The sequence below is a fragment of the Glycine soja genome, chromosome 7 (assembly GCF_004193775.1).
Source record: "Glycine soja cultivar W05 chromosome 7, ASM419377v2, whole genome shotgun sequence".
NCBI classification, from domain to species: domain Eukaryota; kingdom Viridiplantae; phylum Streptophyta; class Magnoliopsida; order Fabales; family Fabaceae; genus Glycine; species Glycine soja.
In genome coordinates, this window is record NC_041008.1 from 7,590,947 (window position 1) to 7,607,911 (window position 16,965).

Genomic DNA, 16,965 nt, shown 5'->3' on the forward strand with positions numbered 1-16,965 from the left:
GAAAATGGGAGACTGTTTTGGAGCATTATGTAGTTATAAAAATGGGATCACAGGGTAGAAAACACCAAAGGATCGTCAAAATTGGTGTGAATGGCCCCAGCAGCATTGTATTTGAATGATTATGTCAGTTTTCTTAACCGTGTAAAACAGTGAGGGAGGGGGTTTCTTTCGTGGGTGGGTAGAATGAGAGCAAATAAGAGAAACAAATACACATTTTCATGTCAGTCTACCTTTTTGGTGAATATTTATTTTTCCAAATTATCCTTTAACTAATACATGATTTTCTTTTTCAACAATCAAACGATGATAACAAAGTTGTCTTAGGAAATATGAACATCAAAAAAGGAATAATTATCTTTATTAATATTTATAGATTTTTATGTTATGTAGCGAATGTCACTATTATTACAACAAAAATTATTTATTATAAATCTAAAATATAATTTATATTTAGATTTTAATTTTAATTTTTACTATAGATTTTAATTATAATATAATTTATATATTTAGAAATATTTAATTATTATAAATTATAGCATATAAAAGAAGCACTTATCATGTAATGTACAAGTTAAAATATTATTTAAATCTTAACAGATAAAGTTATATCATCTATGTTTTTGATAGATATTAAACAAACCTTACTTTCAAAAAAAAAAAATCCTATTTATTTAAACTTTAACTAAATTTATCACAATTCACATGTATCAATCCCATATCATTAGAAATTTCTCTTCAACGAAAGTAACTTTAGATTTTTTTTTCTCAACCTCTTTCCTTTTTTAATCTATCATTTTTAATATCTTTAATTTTTGATTAAATTTTAATATATTTAAAATAACTTATTAATATTTAATTTTTTTATTTAGTTTTGATAATAATTAAAAAAGATATAAGAATATAAATTATTTACCATAAATAAAAATATAATTTATATATTAAAAAATAGTATTTTAGCTTGCATAAAATAAATGTTTGTTTTGTATAACTAAAACTTGTAATTAATAAATACTTCTATGTATAAATTATATTATAATAAAAAAAATCATAAATAAATATTTTTGTATATATAAATTATATTTTAAATTTATAATAAATAATTTATATTATGATATAAGGTTTTTTTATCAATAATATCTTTAAAAAATATCAAAATTTACGTTAGAATGAAAAATATTAAAAATGATAAATGCAAAGAGAAGATGGTGAGAAAGATAGTTAAAGATGTTATTGTTGTTTATGATAGCTTATCAGAATTTTTAAATTTCTGTTTTAATTACGGAATTAAACCAAACCCAAAAAGAAGCTAATTGAAGCGATTTGATTTTTTCTTTACAATCAGCACCGACAACGACGTCGTTTCCACCATCGGCGCCGTTATCTGAACGTGAACACGAAAGAAATTCAAAAAAATGATCATAAATAGAATAATGGTCCCGCATGATTGATAGCCACCATAGCCAAGAAAACACGAAAGAAAGTGATAGAAAGCGCGAGAAAACAGTAAGAAAAAGGAAACAAGAGAGAGAAAGTTACCATCACCATTCTCTCTCTTCTCTGTCTCTCACACACGGAATTAACGCATTGATTTTCTCTCTCTTTTCTCTTTCTCTCACTCTCACACACACATTGGTTTTTGTGTCGGTTCGTGACTAGGACTCACGCGCACAGTAGCGTCCGAACCAACTTCACCATTCACTCTGTTACTTGAGCTGATGGTTGATTTCGACTAGCATTGCGCCGTGAACCCTCGCTACCTCACTCTCCAATCAGATCCAAGTTCGATTTTTCTCTCTCTCTGGATGTTTTTTTCTTCTTCCACTTTTTCTTACTTCGCTTTTGGTTTTGCAGGTTTGTGTTGGTTCTCCGATCCGCAATGACGCCGAAAAACAGAGGCAAGGCTTCGTGTTTTCCTCTTCTCGGTTTCGTTCTCCTCTGCGTTCTTGCGCCGGTGTTTTTCTTCCTCTCCCGGGGGCTCTACGCTGCGGCGGGTTAGTTTCTCTCACTGTTTTTGCTTTTGTTGATTTTCCTTTCGTGCATTTGAAGATCTCGCTAGTGGTAGAGTATTGGTGGTTAGTTTAGTGTTTGTGAACTGTTTTTGGTTGTTAGAGTCTGTTTATTCATTTATTATTATGTTTTTGGTTTAATTCGGGTTTTAGTTGGGAAAGTGAAGTGTTGTTTTCCGTAGTTGTAGGGTCGAGTGTTAACTTGACTTGGATGGGGCAAGGTGAAAGGGAGAGGGATTTGTGAGTGTGTTTGGACACGCATCTGTAACAACGCAGAAAATTACGTTGAATTTGTGAAAATGTGTAGATGCTACAACTGATAGCTTTTGTCTAGATTCAGAAAACCATGCCGAACGTGCAATTAAATGCTTAACCAGACATGCTGCGAATGGAATTGGTTGGACACGCGTTTGAATTGGATTTCTGAAAGTGTAGCAGGGGAGTGATTTTTGAGAGTGTGAAGTGTTTTCCATAGTTGTAGGGTAGAGTGCTAAGTTGGAAGGGGCAAGGTCAAAGGGATAGGGATTTGTGCGAGTGTAACGCAGAGAATTTAGTTAAATTTGTAAAATGTGTAGATACTACAACTGATAGCTTTTATCTAGACGCAGAAAGCTGCGCCCAACTTGCAGTTAAATGCTTAACAAGATATGCTGTGAATGGAATTTGTTGGACATGTGTCTGTAACGCAGAAAAATTAGTTAAATTTTAAAATGTATAGACGCTACAACTGATAGCTTTTGTCTAGACGCAGAAAGCCACGTCGAGCATGCAATTAAATGCTTAACCAGACATGCTGTGAATGGAATTTGTTGGACATGCATCTGTAATGCAGAAAACCACGCTAAATTTGTTAAAATATGGAAGCTACAACTGAAAGCTTTTGTCTAGATGCAGAAAATCACGCCAAACATTTAATTAAATACTTAAACCAGATATGTTGTGAATGAAATTGGTTGGACATGCATTTGAATGGGATTTCTGAAAGTGTATTGTGTGGTTGGACACACTTTTGTAATGCAGGAAACCAAGCTAAGTTTGCTAAAAATATTTAAGATTTAACTGGTAGTTTTTGTCTAGATGCAGAAAACCACGCCTAGCATGCAATTTAAATAGCCAAATAAGCTGATTGGTTGTTTTTAATTCATTGGCCTGGAGGGCAATTGGATGATTAAAGGGCTTCCGTTTTTGTTGCTTTTGGGTTTCTAGATTTTTGCTTCATATGACAGTGGAAAGGCACCTAGTTTTCTTGGAGTAGTGAACTGTACTAGTGTGAATGGTGTCAGTTTCAGTGTTTTGACTCTGGTTGGAAGGTTCTTTGAAGTTGTGTCTTGTTTTTTTCTTTCCCCTGTATTCCAAAAGTCCTTTATATTTTTTATATTTGGCATCTTCAGATTAGGTACTTGGGACTGTGGCGACAGGTGCATGTTGGTCATGAAATTTTTTAGTTGTGGTTGATAATAGTGTGGACTGTAGGTGGGGCATGTCCCTCGTACTAAATTGAGGTGCTTAGGTTTTTTTTCAGCAACTTTACTTAGGAGATTGCAGGGTTCTGTGATTCTCAGATGAGAACCATGCAAAGATGGGTAAGCTTTTAGTTTGGTAGGGGTGCATGCTTGGTGTTGATTCTAGTACTTGGTACTTTTATTTCGTTTGATGTTATATTTAGTAGCATTTGTGAAATAAGAAAAAGTGGTATACATAAGTAATTTGTGGAAAGTTATGGTTAACATTTCTTCTATGCATTACACTTTCTTTAGAAATATCTCTTAGGGATTTGTGAGAATAGCAATCAGATGAAGTGGTGTGTGACTGCAGTGCCAGAAAAATAGTGATTCAGCCTAGGTGTAACAGTGAACAACCCAATAGAGAAGACAGTTTCATTTGGTTCATGTGAATACATATTTTACAACTAAGGATGATAAGGTGAAATTTTTGAGGTGAGTATCATTAGGGGACTGTATGGCCTATTGTTAGTTAATCGGAGGACTTAGTGCAGTTTGTTTGGGAGAGAGGAACAATGGGGTATAAATGATAGGAAAGAAAGAGAGCTGAATCTTGGGTTTTAGAGTTGAAATTGGGAGCCCAAGTCTTTTGCATAGTTGGAGTGTAGAGAGAGTATATTTAGTTCTATTATACATTTGTGATCTCTGGCTGTGTTACATTGATACTAGTCAGAGGTCATTCTTCTTTTATAAGATTGGTTTTGGTTTTATTGACAGGCATTCAATGATAAAAAGGTCTATGTAAGGGGGAAAAATAGACAAGTAGAGGTGGGGATTAGTGGGTAATAAATCTCTATTAAAGAAGAAGACAATTGGAAGTTAGTTAGACAACTGCTAACTTTACCTAAGATTGAAAAGAGAGATCTAGGGTGCTCTTGAACCCACCCAAACATACAGATACAATGTATTTTTCTAAGATTGGCGAATAAGATTTTTAGGACATCCCTGCCAGTTCTTGCAACTTTTCCTTGTTTCTTCCCCAAATCCCAGTTGAGTATATCAATTGGCATCAGAGCATGTTTTGATCCAAGGCAAGATTTCATGGTTAAGAAGAGAATGGAGTCATGAATTGAGGTGGTCAAAAATGGCTTGCAGCGCACCAATGAATCACTGCAAATATTAGTTCAACTAATGGTTGAGTTATTGGGCTGTTATGATGACAACCCCAATGGCAAAAGTAGCGTAACCTTCATGTAAAGGCCTAGTCTGGTCAGGGATTATGAGAGACAATAAAGGGTGGAGCTACTGATTTTATTCAGGGAAGACACACCTGGTTGGTTGGGAATAATGAAACACTACTTTTAGTTGAAAGGCATGGATGAAGACAAGAAGTTAGAAGCAATGTTAATGGTGGTGGAGGGAAAAGCTAAGGGAGTATTACATTGAGAATTTGACATGAGGAGAGTCTTAAGAGATCTTGAAAAGGTTTCAACTGACCCTTGTGGAAGACCGATTTGAGATTCTTTTCGGTCTCAGACAAGAAGGACCAGTGAGAAAGTTCAGAGCAATTTGAGGTACTTTCTGGTCCACAAAAAATTACCCAACCAAAATACCTATGTGGAATTTTCTTCAGTGGGTTGAAATTAGGGGCAGGCGTGAGGGTTCGTTAATTAAGGACATTGAAGGAGATAATGGATTTGGTTTTGCTGATAGACGAAGGAATCAAGATTTCTAGCACGAAGGATGGGGAAAAATAAAAATAGGGCTCTTCCCAATAATCAGGGCATAGGAGGTTTTCAAAGGTGGATGCCTGAAGAATGGGATTGGGGCACCGTGAAAGGAAATGTGGGATCCAATAGAGATGGCAACATCAAGGATCAGGCCAAGCAACAAAACACCTGTTTCAAACAATTGTCGCTAGAAGAGATTCAGAAGAAAAGGATGAAAGGATTGTGTTTTGCTTATGATGAAAAGTTATCTCCTAACCATGTGTGTAAAAACAAGAACCTCAAGATCTTGATGCTGGAGGAAGTTGAGCCCGTGAAGCCAGGGGAAATGGTAGTCAGTAAGTTAACTTTGCTTAGTATGGCAGCTTTGACCTCAAAAAATTCTTCCAACCTTTTTGGACTAACTCCCATACTAAGTCTGCACTCCTCACATTGGGCTTGTGTGAAATTCAACACTCTAAAACTTCGTAACTTTAACAATTTATAAATATATGAATATTATGTAATATTTAATTTTTATTTCTCGGTCCTACTCATTTATTAGACATTCAAAAATTGTTTTGTGCTGTATGGCGGTTTCTGATGAGATATTATACTTGTACCTATATTGATTGTTTGTGGATAAGAAGCGCAAATTTTGTTAGCATGCTTCATTTTTCTAATTCACTTTAATACATAGAATGATAGAAAGAGATTAAGTTCTTATTTACATCTCTTCGAATTTCTCTTAATGGTCATCATCATCAGTTCAAGTTAGAGTCTTATTACTTTCAATGGATTATGCAGATGAAGATTATATTTCAGCTGTTCCAAGTAAACAGGTAGCCTGTTTTATGCATTATGGTTATTGTTATATAACAAATACCTGATAAAAGCTTCTAGCTTTTTCGTGCCTGCCTTAAAATAAATTGTTTGGCTGCTACAGGTTGGCAAATGGAGAGAATGGCAGGCATTGCAGGACCTTAAATCACTTTTTTCAGAAGAGGCAAGCAAATGCTTATAAAGTTTGGGCTTTTCTTCCATGTTTATCACTTCTATTTCAAGTAAGAGTACTTATTGGTTTTCTAATAAATATTATATTCTAGGTTCTTGATGTTATTGTATCCAGCACAAATGATTTGGGCCCTTTCAGTCTTGACAATTTCAGAAAAAAATTGTCTGCTTCATGGAGAGTTGGATTAGGAACTTCAAATGCTAGACATGAGGTTCGGAAGAATGATGTGCTTCTGCATGGAACTTTTAATTCCTAATTTTTTTTAAAAAATAGAAGACAGTTTTGTTATGTCGATGCTAAATGTTATCAATGTTTTAATTTTTTTTAAAGTTAAACCAACAAACAACACATGTTAGACTAGAAAAGCCAGAGGTGAAGGAAGGCAGATCTTCAGGTGGTATCATACCCTCATTTAATATGCTTATCTAATATGCCTATGCTGGTACTTAGTTTAATTTCTAATTAATTTTTGCTTAATGCAGATAGTCTTCCTCAGTGGACTGATAGTTCTGCACAGCAAACCCGAAGGGTGAGCATCATTCTTTGATATTTTTCTTCTTTGAACTCACATGGAGTTTGTTTGGATACACCTTAGGTTAGTGTTAGTTTGCACGGTGGATATGAACTCTACCTGATTTTTCACTTGTCTTTGTTTATTAGCAAGGAAAATGTGATTTTGCTACCTTGAATGGCTTAAAATTTGTTTAGCAAGAAATAACATTTTATTCAGATCACATTGACAAATGTTGGAATTTTATAGTTTTGTACTCATTATAAATATTTTGGGATAAAAGATGACAATACCAGTATTTAATAAATACTTGTTTCATGTTCTTTATAATTAATTTTTGCAGCATTTAATAGAGAAAAGGCGGGAAAAGCGTGCTGCTGAGTTGGTAAAAAAGGATAATGAAGTAATTGTAAAACTCGAAAATACAGCTATTGAACGCTCAAAATCTGTTGAGTCAGCCATTCTAGGTAAATACAACATTTGGAGGAAAGAAATTGAGAATGAAAATGTCGATTCTACTGTTCGGTTGATGCGGGACCAGATCATTATGGCAAGGGTATATTTAAGCATTGCAAAGATGAAGAACAAGGTCGAACTGTACGAAGAACTAATTTACCGGCTCAAAGAGAGTCAACATGCTTTAGGTGATGCAGTTTCTGATGCGGATCTACATCGCAGGTTTGAACCATGTGTAATTTTTTGAGTATATTTATCTGCACTTTAATCCCTTTGAATTTGCTGACTTAACTGGTTGAGTGTCTAATTATCTCTAGTACACATGGGAAAATAAAGGCTATGGGTCAAGTTCTATCAAAAGCAAGAGAGCAATTGTATGACTGCAACTTGGTCACTGGAAAACTAAGAGCAATGCTACAGACAGCTGATGATCAAGTTAGGAGTTTGAAGAAACAGAGCACATTCCTCAGTCAGTTGGCTGCCAAGACCATACCAAATGGAATTCATTGCTTATCTTTGCGCCTTACCATAGATTACTATCTCCTTCCTCCTGAAAAGAGAAAGTTCCCTGGGAGTGAGAATTTGGAGAATCCCAGTCTTTATCACTACGCACTGTTCTCAGACAATGTCTTGGCTGCATCTGTTGTTGTCAACTCAACTATTATGAATGCAAAGGTGACTTGGACTGTCTTTTTAACCATACCAGTATGTGTGTGCAAGTGCATTGTTTCCTTTTATAGATTGCAAATAATGGTGCCTTGAAGGAGCACCAAAAAAATAATTGTGCCTTGAACGAGCACCAAAAATATCGTGCATGTGAAAGTGTATCTATGATTTAGTAAATTATACTTTTAAAACCAGGCCTCATAACTTTGTTATTGTCTTCAACGTTGCAGGATCCTTCAAAGCATGTTTTTCACCTTGTTACCGATAAACTAAATTTTGGAGCCATGAACATGTGGTTTCTTTTAAACCCTCCTGAAAAAGCTACAATCCATGTTGAAAACGTTGATGATTTTAGGTGGTTGAACTCATCCTACTGCCCCGTCTTGCGGCAGCTTGAATCTGCTACACTGAAAGAGTTTTATTTCAAGGCAGGGCATCCAAACTCACTTTCTTCCGGTGCTTCCAATCTGAAGTATAGAAATCCGAAATATCTCTCAATGCTCAACCATCTGAGATTCTATCTTCCACAGGTTTATCCAAAATTGGATAAAATCCTATTTCTTGATGATGACATTGTTGTTCAGAAGGATTTGACTGGATTATGGACTGTGGATCTTAATGGGAAAGTAAATGGTGCAGTTGAAACTTGTGGTCCCAGCTTTCACCGATTTGACAAGTACCTTAACTTTTCAAATCCGCATATTGCAAGAAATTTTGATCCACATGCTTGTGGTTGGGCATACGGGATGAACATGTTTGATCTGAAGGTGTGGAAAAAGAAGGATATCACCGGCATATATCACAAGTGGCAGAATATGGTAAGCAGATGAACAAAGCATTGGTTTACATAAATTGTCTATTCTCGCACAGATAGAAGAGATTTTCACTGACTTGTTTTTTCTGTTTGATTCTAGAATGAAGACAGGGTGCTGTGGAAGCTGGGGACGTTACCTCCAGGGCTAATAACGTTCTATGGGTTGACACATCCGCTAGATAAATCATGGCATGTACTTGGTTTGGGTTATAATCCAAGTTTGGATCGATCAGAGATTGAGAATGCAGCAGTTGTACACTACAATGGTAATATGAAACCATGGTTAGAAATTGCCATGACAAAATATCGGTCTTACTGGACCAAGTATGTCAAGTACAATCATCCCTATCTTCGAAACTGTAAGCTAAATGAATAGTACTGATAATTTGGTCCAAAGTACAGAGAAGAATTCTCTGATATTTTCTATCACCTTTCTGGCTTGGCTATTTCAACTACAGCGTCTTTGCTAGAATGATGATCTATATTTGTCCCCCAACATCATCTCTTTCCCACCTCGATTCTTGCTTTCAATTCATTTAATTTGTTCACTACCCCAGTCACCCATTTGAGACAAGGTACAAAAGTAGTGTACCTTGTTTAGTACCATAAAACCTCCTCATTGTACAATACTCTGATCTGATACTCGGACAGAACTAGAAATTAAATATCATATTTCTGTATTCTTTGAAAAGTTATTTACTCACTTTTTCTAGAGCTTATTCTGCATGCATTGATGTTCGGTTAAATTAGTTTTTTTTTTCTCTAATTTTTTAAATGGATTTAATTTGATCCTCTAATTTTTTAAATGGTTTCAATTTGATCCTTTTTGTCCACTCTGTTATGTTTGGAGTTCATATGTCCGTTGTATAGGAGAGTTATCTAATCAATCTCGTTTGCCACTTGAAATGAATGACAAGAGGATGAAATTGAATTCAAATAAAATTAGAGAACTAAATCAAATCAATATAATAAATTAGACAATAAAAAAATAATTTAACCTTGATGTTTTATCTCCAATTTTTATTCTTTCTATTTCTCTCACCCTTTCTCATCCCATCTATTACATCTTCTTCCTCTCCCTCTTATTACTTAAGATAATACACATTTATACGTTTTAATAATTTGTAAGGGCTCTCATTTTTTGGCTTAGGTAGAACAATAATAAATAAATATTTTAAATTTTAATCATAATTTATAGTTAATAAATATCTTTAAATATATAAATTATATTTTAATTTTATAATGAATAATTTAAATTGTGGTGTAAGATTTTTCTAAACTGCAGTTTTTTTTAAAAAAAAATTATCAAAATTCAATTTAAAGATAGAAATAAAGAAGGGGACAGATTGAAAGAGATAGAAGATGAAGCATATAAATGAAAATTAAAGGAGGAAGGTTTGAGAATTTGAAACAGTTGAGAGAGAATTTTTTTTTTCGTTAGTTATAGAGGTAGTGTGTAAAATGCACATTAAAAGAATATAGTGAGAGAATATAAAAATGTCTAATTGCAAAAGTTTTAAAAAAATAAATACTCTTATTTTAATATAACTAAATTTTATAAGTCATTGAACCGGAGAACATTATATTATTTTGTGTGGTGTTTTGGGTCACTTCATTTTGTTGCTGAATAATTCTCCGCGGTTTGAATGCTATTATTAGATTCCATTAATAGATTTGTTTTCCTTGTAAACTTTAGTAATCTTAGATTCCATTAATGATTAAACTTTGCATTTTCTATGCTCCTTTCAAAATGGTGTTTTCTATGCTTCTTTTAAAATGGCCTTTTATTTTTTTTGAATTGAATTTGAGGATGAAATAGTCTATTAACAATTTACACATATTTATTCAACCAATTAATTAGATCTTCTTATTAAAAATGACGACTTTATAATAATTCACCTATCTTGTTTAACCAATTGAATTAGACTTTATTAATGAATAAAGTTACATATTTTGTCATTATAGTAATCTCTAAAAAAATATACTTCTCTAAAAAAATATACTTTTCAATAAAGTTGATTTTTTTAAAAAAAGTATATTCATATTTTAAAAGTATAAATATTATTAAATTTTCAATAGTTGAAACTAGAGAAATATTTAAAATTTTTAACTTGAAATTTATTTCATAAATGAGTTTAATTTTGGTACATAATTGATATTTTTCTTAAGTGATTGATGTAAACATAATTTATACACTCAACTAATTTAAAAATATATGAGATATAATTTTAATAATAGTTAAAACAAAATTCAAACTTTTTTAATGTTTTCACAATCTCTAGTTGAATGATAATGTAAAAAAAAAAAAAAAAAAAAAAAAAACAGACCCATTATATTTTAATTTAGTTCTCTAAGAATTTTTTTAAAAACATTTTATGAATGAGGATAGGTTGTGGACATTGGACAACGCGGAAAAGGTCACCTTATCATCAGTAACATTTTATTTTATTTTTGATGGATTACAAAAGCAAGAGGATTAATTAGAAACCTATAGGGAAAGAGATATGAGTCATACCTACTCTTAACTTATCAAAAATACATCGAGGATAAAACTCAAACACCTAAACCATTGTCAAGGTCGAAATATATAGTTTGCTTAGCTAATGCTTCATCTACTTGATTAACTTCTTGAAGAATGTGTTTCCAAGTCACATGTCCCTGAAAGACATAAACAACATGAATTCCTTTGATCAAATTATAACAAAGATGTTGCATGCAGCAACCTTGAAAGACCAATTTAATAGCAACTTGAGAATCTGAGTCAACCCTGATCCTTCTATATCCTCTCATCCCTGAAGTTTCAAACTAAATAGAATGTCTCTCAATTTTGCTTCCTCAACAGAATCACCCTCGACATGGATTTATTTTCAAATTAATTACACTTTTCTATCAGTAAATTAGTTACACTTTTAAACTAAATAAAAACAATACACTTTCTTTTTATATAAAATAAGATATAATATACATGTGATGATTCCCCCATTTTAATTTTTTTTACTTCTAATAACCAACGATACGATATGAGTTTTGGGATTGATGTGTTTGGTTCTTATCCCATTGTGCTTGAATTGACTAAACTCTCATTCTTTTTATGTTGTTGATGTTGAGTAACTTTATATCTCTTACTTTTGCAATTCAACATCATATCAGAATCGTCTGTCCCCCGCTATATCGTGGACTAGAGCACCCAATGCTATAAAAATATTTTTTTAAAAGTCAATCGCCATTATACTTTGAAGTTCAAATTTAAGTAACATAAATAATTTGTAATAAAATTATTCAAGAAATTTTAAACAATCCCTGTATTTGAAATGTAAGCATAAATATTGTTTTACTAGTAAAATATATAGAAAAAAATAGAAAACAAATAAACTGAATCAGACTTTTGGTCGCAAATCTTACCTGCTTATAGTTTGCAATATTTTTTTTTCATTTCTTTTTCTGAAAACCCATTAATTGAATCTCTCCTCTTCACTCCATTTTTTTATGCTTCTCTTAATTACATTTAAAAAAAAATATTTTTTATGCAAAAGTCTAAAACCTAAGATCCTATTTAAAAAATTCGAATCCAATTTTACTTATATCAATGTAATATTGGTGAATACATGCTTCGATACACGTTGTATCTATGTTCAACTAAAAAAATACACTTTCCAAAATAAAATAGAAAAGCCAAATCAAGTGTGGAAGTATTGGCCACAAAAGCTGGTTGCGTTGGATGCAACTCCTATCCAAACACACCCGTACTCTGCTTAAAAATCATTTTCCCAATATCGTTAAAATTCAAATTGTAAAACAGTTACTTTTATGACAAATCAGATTAACCTCCTCCTAGTATATAGATTTAAAAATATCTGATGAAACAGAAAAGAAAGAGTGCAGTGATACGCCATTTCAAAACGTAACAGGTACGAAAAGCATTATTATTGAATAAAAAAAGAAGAAAGAATAGTATAATGATTGTACGGACACAATAATTGTAGGAACTAGGAAGAGAGGCACATGCATTCTTAATTGATACAAAACAGTTCAATGATTTTCTCCAAAAAAAAAAAAAAAGAAAAAAAATCTGCAGTTGGTTGGTTGAAGGAAAGTAAGGAAAGAAAATCTGTAAATATGGCAAGCTTTCGTCAATCAATCATGTTGACTGCTCCCTTTCATTCATCTCAACGACGTCAACGGGGCATTTCTGCCCGTACAACAAATTACAACAATTATATTTCTTTTTTTTTACTGTAATTTATAAATCATAGTAGCATTATTTTTCTTATATTTATTGCTTAAAATTAATTTTATTGCAATTTTGAAACAAACAACCGCTTCACGTGGTGATACTAGAATCTTCTTTTTGTAGACCACATATTAAATGCATCTTTTTGAAAAGATTGATAATCGATGATTGCCTTTTAAACTAAAAGTTATTCCAAATTTGTTTAATATATCAGGAGAGTTTAATTGTAATACTTATATTGTTATGGTGATTTTTTATACTATTAATTAATTAAAAATATTTTGAATTTATTTTTTAAAATAATTATTATAAAAATATTATAATTCATATGAGGCGATTGTGAGTTTTTTTATTTTTAATACAATTTTTAAAATAAAGTATGTTTAACAAAAATAAAGTTAAAATAATTTTTAGCTCATTCTTAAAATGCTATAAATTTTATTTTTAAAAAATTTATGAATTTAATTTTTAATTTTTTAAAAAACATAGATTTCTTACATTTATTATTTGCCCTTTTCCCTTACAATCTCTGTTACCATTGATGTTGCTATTTACTATTGTTATTATCATTGTCATCAACACTAACACCACTATCATTACAACCACAAATGTCATCACCTTTATCATAGGTGATTCAATCACTATCATTAATATCATCATTACTAGTAACATTTTTATCGTCATTGTCACCAACATTTTATTACCACTATTACGTTGTTATCATCTTCCTCACCATACAAAAGTATTTTTAAATTCATATATATATATATATATATATATATATATATATATATATATATATATATATATATATATATAAAATAAGTTTCTATTATCATTTAATCATTGTTTATTTGATTTTTAAAGTAATTTTTGTAAAAATCAACAAACTTATTTAAAAAATATAAATATAATTACATCTAAATTTATTTTTATTAATATATAATTAAAGAGTTATACTAATATTACTTATATATAGCTGAAATAATTTGATATTTTAAATTATATTTATTACGTATATTACAATTTATTTTATGATTTATAAAAAATTATATGTTAATAAAATAAATTTGTCTATAAAAAATTTAAGCTTTAATTTATTCAAAAAAATTTAAAAGCACCTTATTTGCTTGCCAAAAGCACTTTATGACTTATGAGTTATGACATGCATGAATTTTTTTTTCTTCGATTTTGTTACCATTATATAATTTCCAAAATGAAAGTATTACCTTTTCCTAATTAATTTTATTATTTACAATAAATTATTGTGCATATTAAGTCATTTTATTTAAAAAAAAACTTTTATGAAATGTACATTACCTAATAAAAATAGTACTAATATTTTATATAAAAATATATTTAATTTTAAATATTTTGTATATACACATTCATACATAAACATACATATCATTTTATATGTATAATTTAATTGACAAATTAATTTTACCCAACACTTAGTTTAATCAGTTAACTCCCCTGTTTTTCAATTATGAAATAATTTTTAATTAGATATAGTACCAAACATAGTAATTGTCATTGTTATCTTTTTTTGACAGGATTGGATCATTATCCATTTGCACTCGTATCATGAGACATATAAATGTGCTCTTTTAATCTTCATCAGTTGTATCGAGCCTCTTTCCCTTATTCAACTTCTCAGGCAGGACTTGACGGGTGTTTCCCACCCTACAATCATCTGCTAATAATGTTCTCCTTAAGTTTTATGATCTTCTACTAATGAAAAAATAAATATTTTGTGGTGTTTCTATGTAGTGTAAGCCTAACTTTCGTATAAATTTTAAAAACTTTTTTTAAGATGAAACATTTTTTAGTTTATAAAAATAATTTATTAAATGAATGGTGATTTTATTTGAAATTTAATTAATTTTGAGTTTCCAGATACGTAAAGTACTATTGCATAAAAATAGAGTTGCACAAGGATAAATATACCCAATACAGTAGCACTTAGGTCTTAGCCTATTTTTATCCTGGTGTTCGATCTTCAACTCAAAGACACGCTCTTTTCTTAACAAAGAATGTTGAGATCCTATTAATAAATCATCTCAAATTGAGATATTTTGATGGGAAAACATTTTTGCATCTTCTATAGTATTTGGTTTAGCGTCGATCATGTGGATGCTAATTTCATCGTCAACCTTGTGTATTGGCCATACTACTTAATTAGGGTTGGCTGCCGAGAAATTGACACACTTATAATTAACTTCAATAACTAAATTTGTGTTAGTCACGTCCCAACGCTAATGTTAAAGTTGCATTTTGCATTGATTTTTGTTAGTTAGCATTGAGAGCTCAAGAGTTACCTTTTACTCTTAACATACGTAAAACTGTGAATGAAACAGAAAATGGTAGAAGGAAAATGAAAGATAATTTAATTAATAGAATTGTCATTTTTTTATCAGAGAATTGCCATTTACTCTACTTGGTCAACATACGCACACGAGAGGACTTCATATTTTTTTTTTAAAATTCAACTCGACAAGCTTTTCATTTTAAATATGATTATTTTTCATGTTAACATAGCAAAGTTTGTGTACGTAGATAATCGAAGTGCAAAACATGAACCAAACCATATAAAGACAAACAGTAACAACACAGACGGTGACTTTTGGAGTGGCTTGTTGTTCTTTTTCCATTAAAGAAGAATAATTTTAAACCAATGATTAGATTTAAATTCTCTTTAATTAGTCACAAGAAAAGAAAATAGATTCTTCTCTTAATTGAATAAGAACCCTGGGAGATTTGGTGCCACTAGCTAGCCCTATGCAGTAGTTAAGATTTTATATGAGATTTTTTTTTTCAGTAATTAAAATTAAAATTTGAGCATTTGAAATATCGATACTTTTTTACTGTAGTTTTGTCTTAAAAAATATTTAATAAAATAAATGAGAGAAGTCAAAGTAGTTCAAAAAATAACACGAATAATAGAAAATTTAATGTTGAAAAATTAAAGAAATTAAAATAGCCTAATTTTTTAATTTTAAAAACTTTAAAAATATATATTTTAAAAACTATCTTTATCAAACATGTTTTTTATTTGTGAAAATAGAAAATATTTTTGAAAATGAGAAACAAAAGAGTACATAAATATTGTACAAACAAAAAATATAAAAAAAAATCTTAATACAGTTTTTTAACACATTAACTTATAAATTAAAAAATAAAAATAAAAACAAATGTGAATTAACGATGATATGATACGTCGCTAAAAGAAAGAAAAAGTATAATAAAAACTTGTCTTCACAGTTATGCATAATATAGGACTTACTTTTGCATTGACCTCCTTAGAGATTTCAAACAGTAGGGACTCAGGGGTGATTGAGGAATGTCATGTTTACTTAAAAAGAAAATTAACTTCATTTAAGATTTTTATATAGAAATATTTTGGGACATATCTGGAGAATGAAAAAAAAAAAAAAAACTAGAGATTTCGTCTTAGTCCCTTTTCCCTTTAAACGTATCCCATATCTTTGAAAGCGAGACTAATATCCAAATTTTTAATCTCTCATATATAGTGATGTTCAGTATTTATAAAGCATTTCTGCTTTTCAAAAGTTAAATCCTAATTCAATAATTAGTGAGAAATTGTTTCGATCGACCTCGAGAGAATAAGATGAGCGAGGTAATCCACTCGCGCCATGCACATAAAATTGATTCTTCCCTCTCTAATCACACACCTAATTATTAAAAGAATTGCTTAACGAATCAAAAGAAATAAAAAATACCGTTTACAACATGCACTACTAAAAAAAGGTTTTCTAGGACGCAGTTTTTAGGATGGTCGTGACGCAAACATCTTTAAAACATACGTGATGTTATTTTTATAATTTGAAGTTACTATACGAAGACGGTGTTACTCAAACTCGTCTTAAAATTACTTGTTCAACGACGGGTATTGCAGCACTGTTGTAGAAAGCGCAATGATATTTATTTTATAAAATAAATTATTTTATTTAAAATGATTTAAAACGTTGCGGATATGCACCGTCTTTGAAGCTGAGGGAGACAACGACGGTGATTTTATAAACACCGTCTTTAATTGGTTTAATTAAAATTAAAAAATAATGTTTCCATCTCTTTATCTGCTCTTACTTTTCACT

The 16,965-nt window shown here is 30.8% G+C and overlaps 1 protein-coding gene across 1 annotated transcript; it reads left to right on the top strand.

Moving 5' to 3' along the window:
- Nucleotides 1–1,533: 1,533 nt before the first annotated feature.
- Nucleotides 1,534–9,328, top strand: LOC114418517 (polygalacturonate 4-alpha-galacturonosyltransferase-like). The gene is made up of 11 exons (XM_028383916.1): nucleotides 1,534–1,779; nucleotides 1,852–1,991; nucleotides 5,962–5,996; nucleotides 6,101–6,160; nucleotides 6,261–6,380; nucleotides 6,500–6,563; nucleotides 6,652–6,698; nucleotides 7,024–7,358; nucleotides 7,454–7,811; nucleotides 8,033–8,620; nucleotides 8,717–9,328. Exons 2-11 carry the CDS (start codon nucleotides 1,877–1,879, stop codon nucleotides 8,990–8,992), a joined length of 1,998 nt encoding a protein of 665 aa, XP_028239717.1. The 5' UTR covers nucleotides 1,534–1,779; nucleotides 1,852–1,876; the 3' UTR covers nucleotides 8,993–9,328.
- The last annotated feature ends 7,637 nt before the right edge of the window (nucleotides 9,329–16,965 follow it).

Excerpts from the sequence above, each read along its gene's own strand:
- LOC114418517 (XM_028383916.1), top strand. The coding sequence starts at position 1,877 with ATGACGCCGAAAAACAGAGGCAAGGCTTCGTGTTTTCCTCTTCTCGGT. Across the intron at positions 6,161-6,260 it reads AATCACTTTTTTCAGAAGAG|GTTCTTGATGTTATTGTATC; the intron begins GCAAGCAAATGC and ends ATTATATTCTAG. Across the intron at positions 6,699-7,023 it reads CTGCACAGCAAACCCGAAGG|CATTTAATAGAGAAAAGGCG; the intron begins GTGAGCATCATT and ends TAATTTTTGCAG.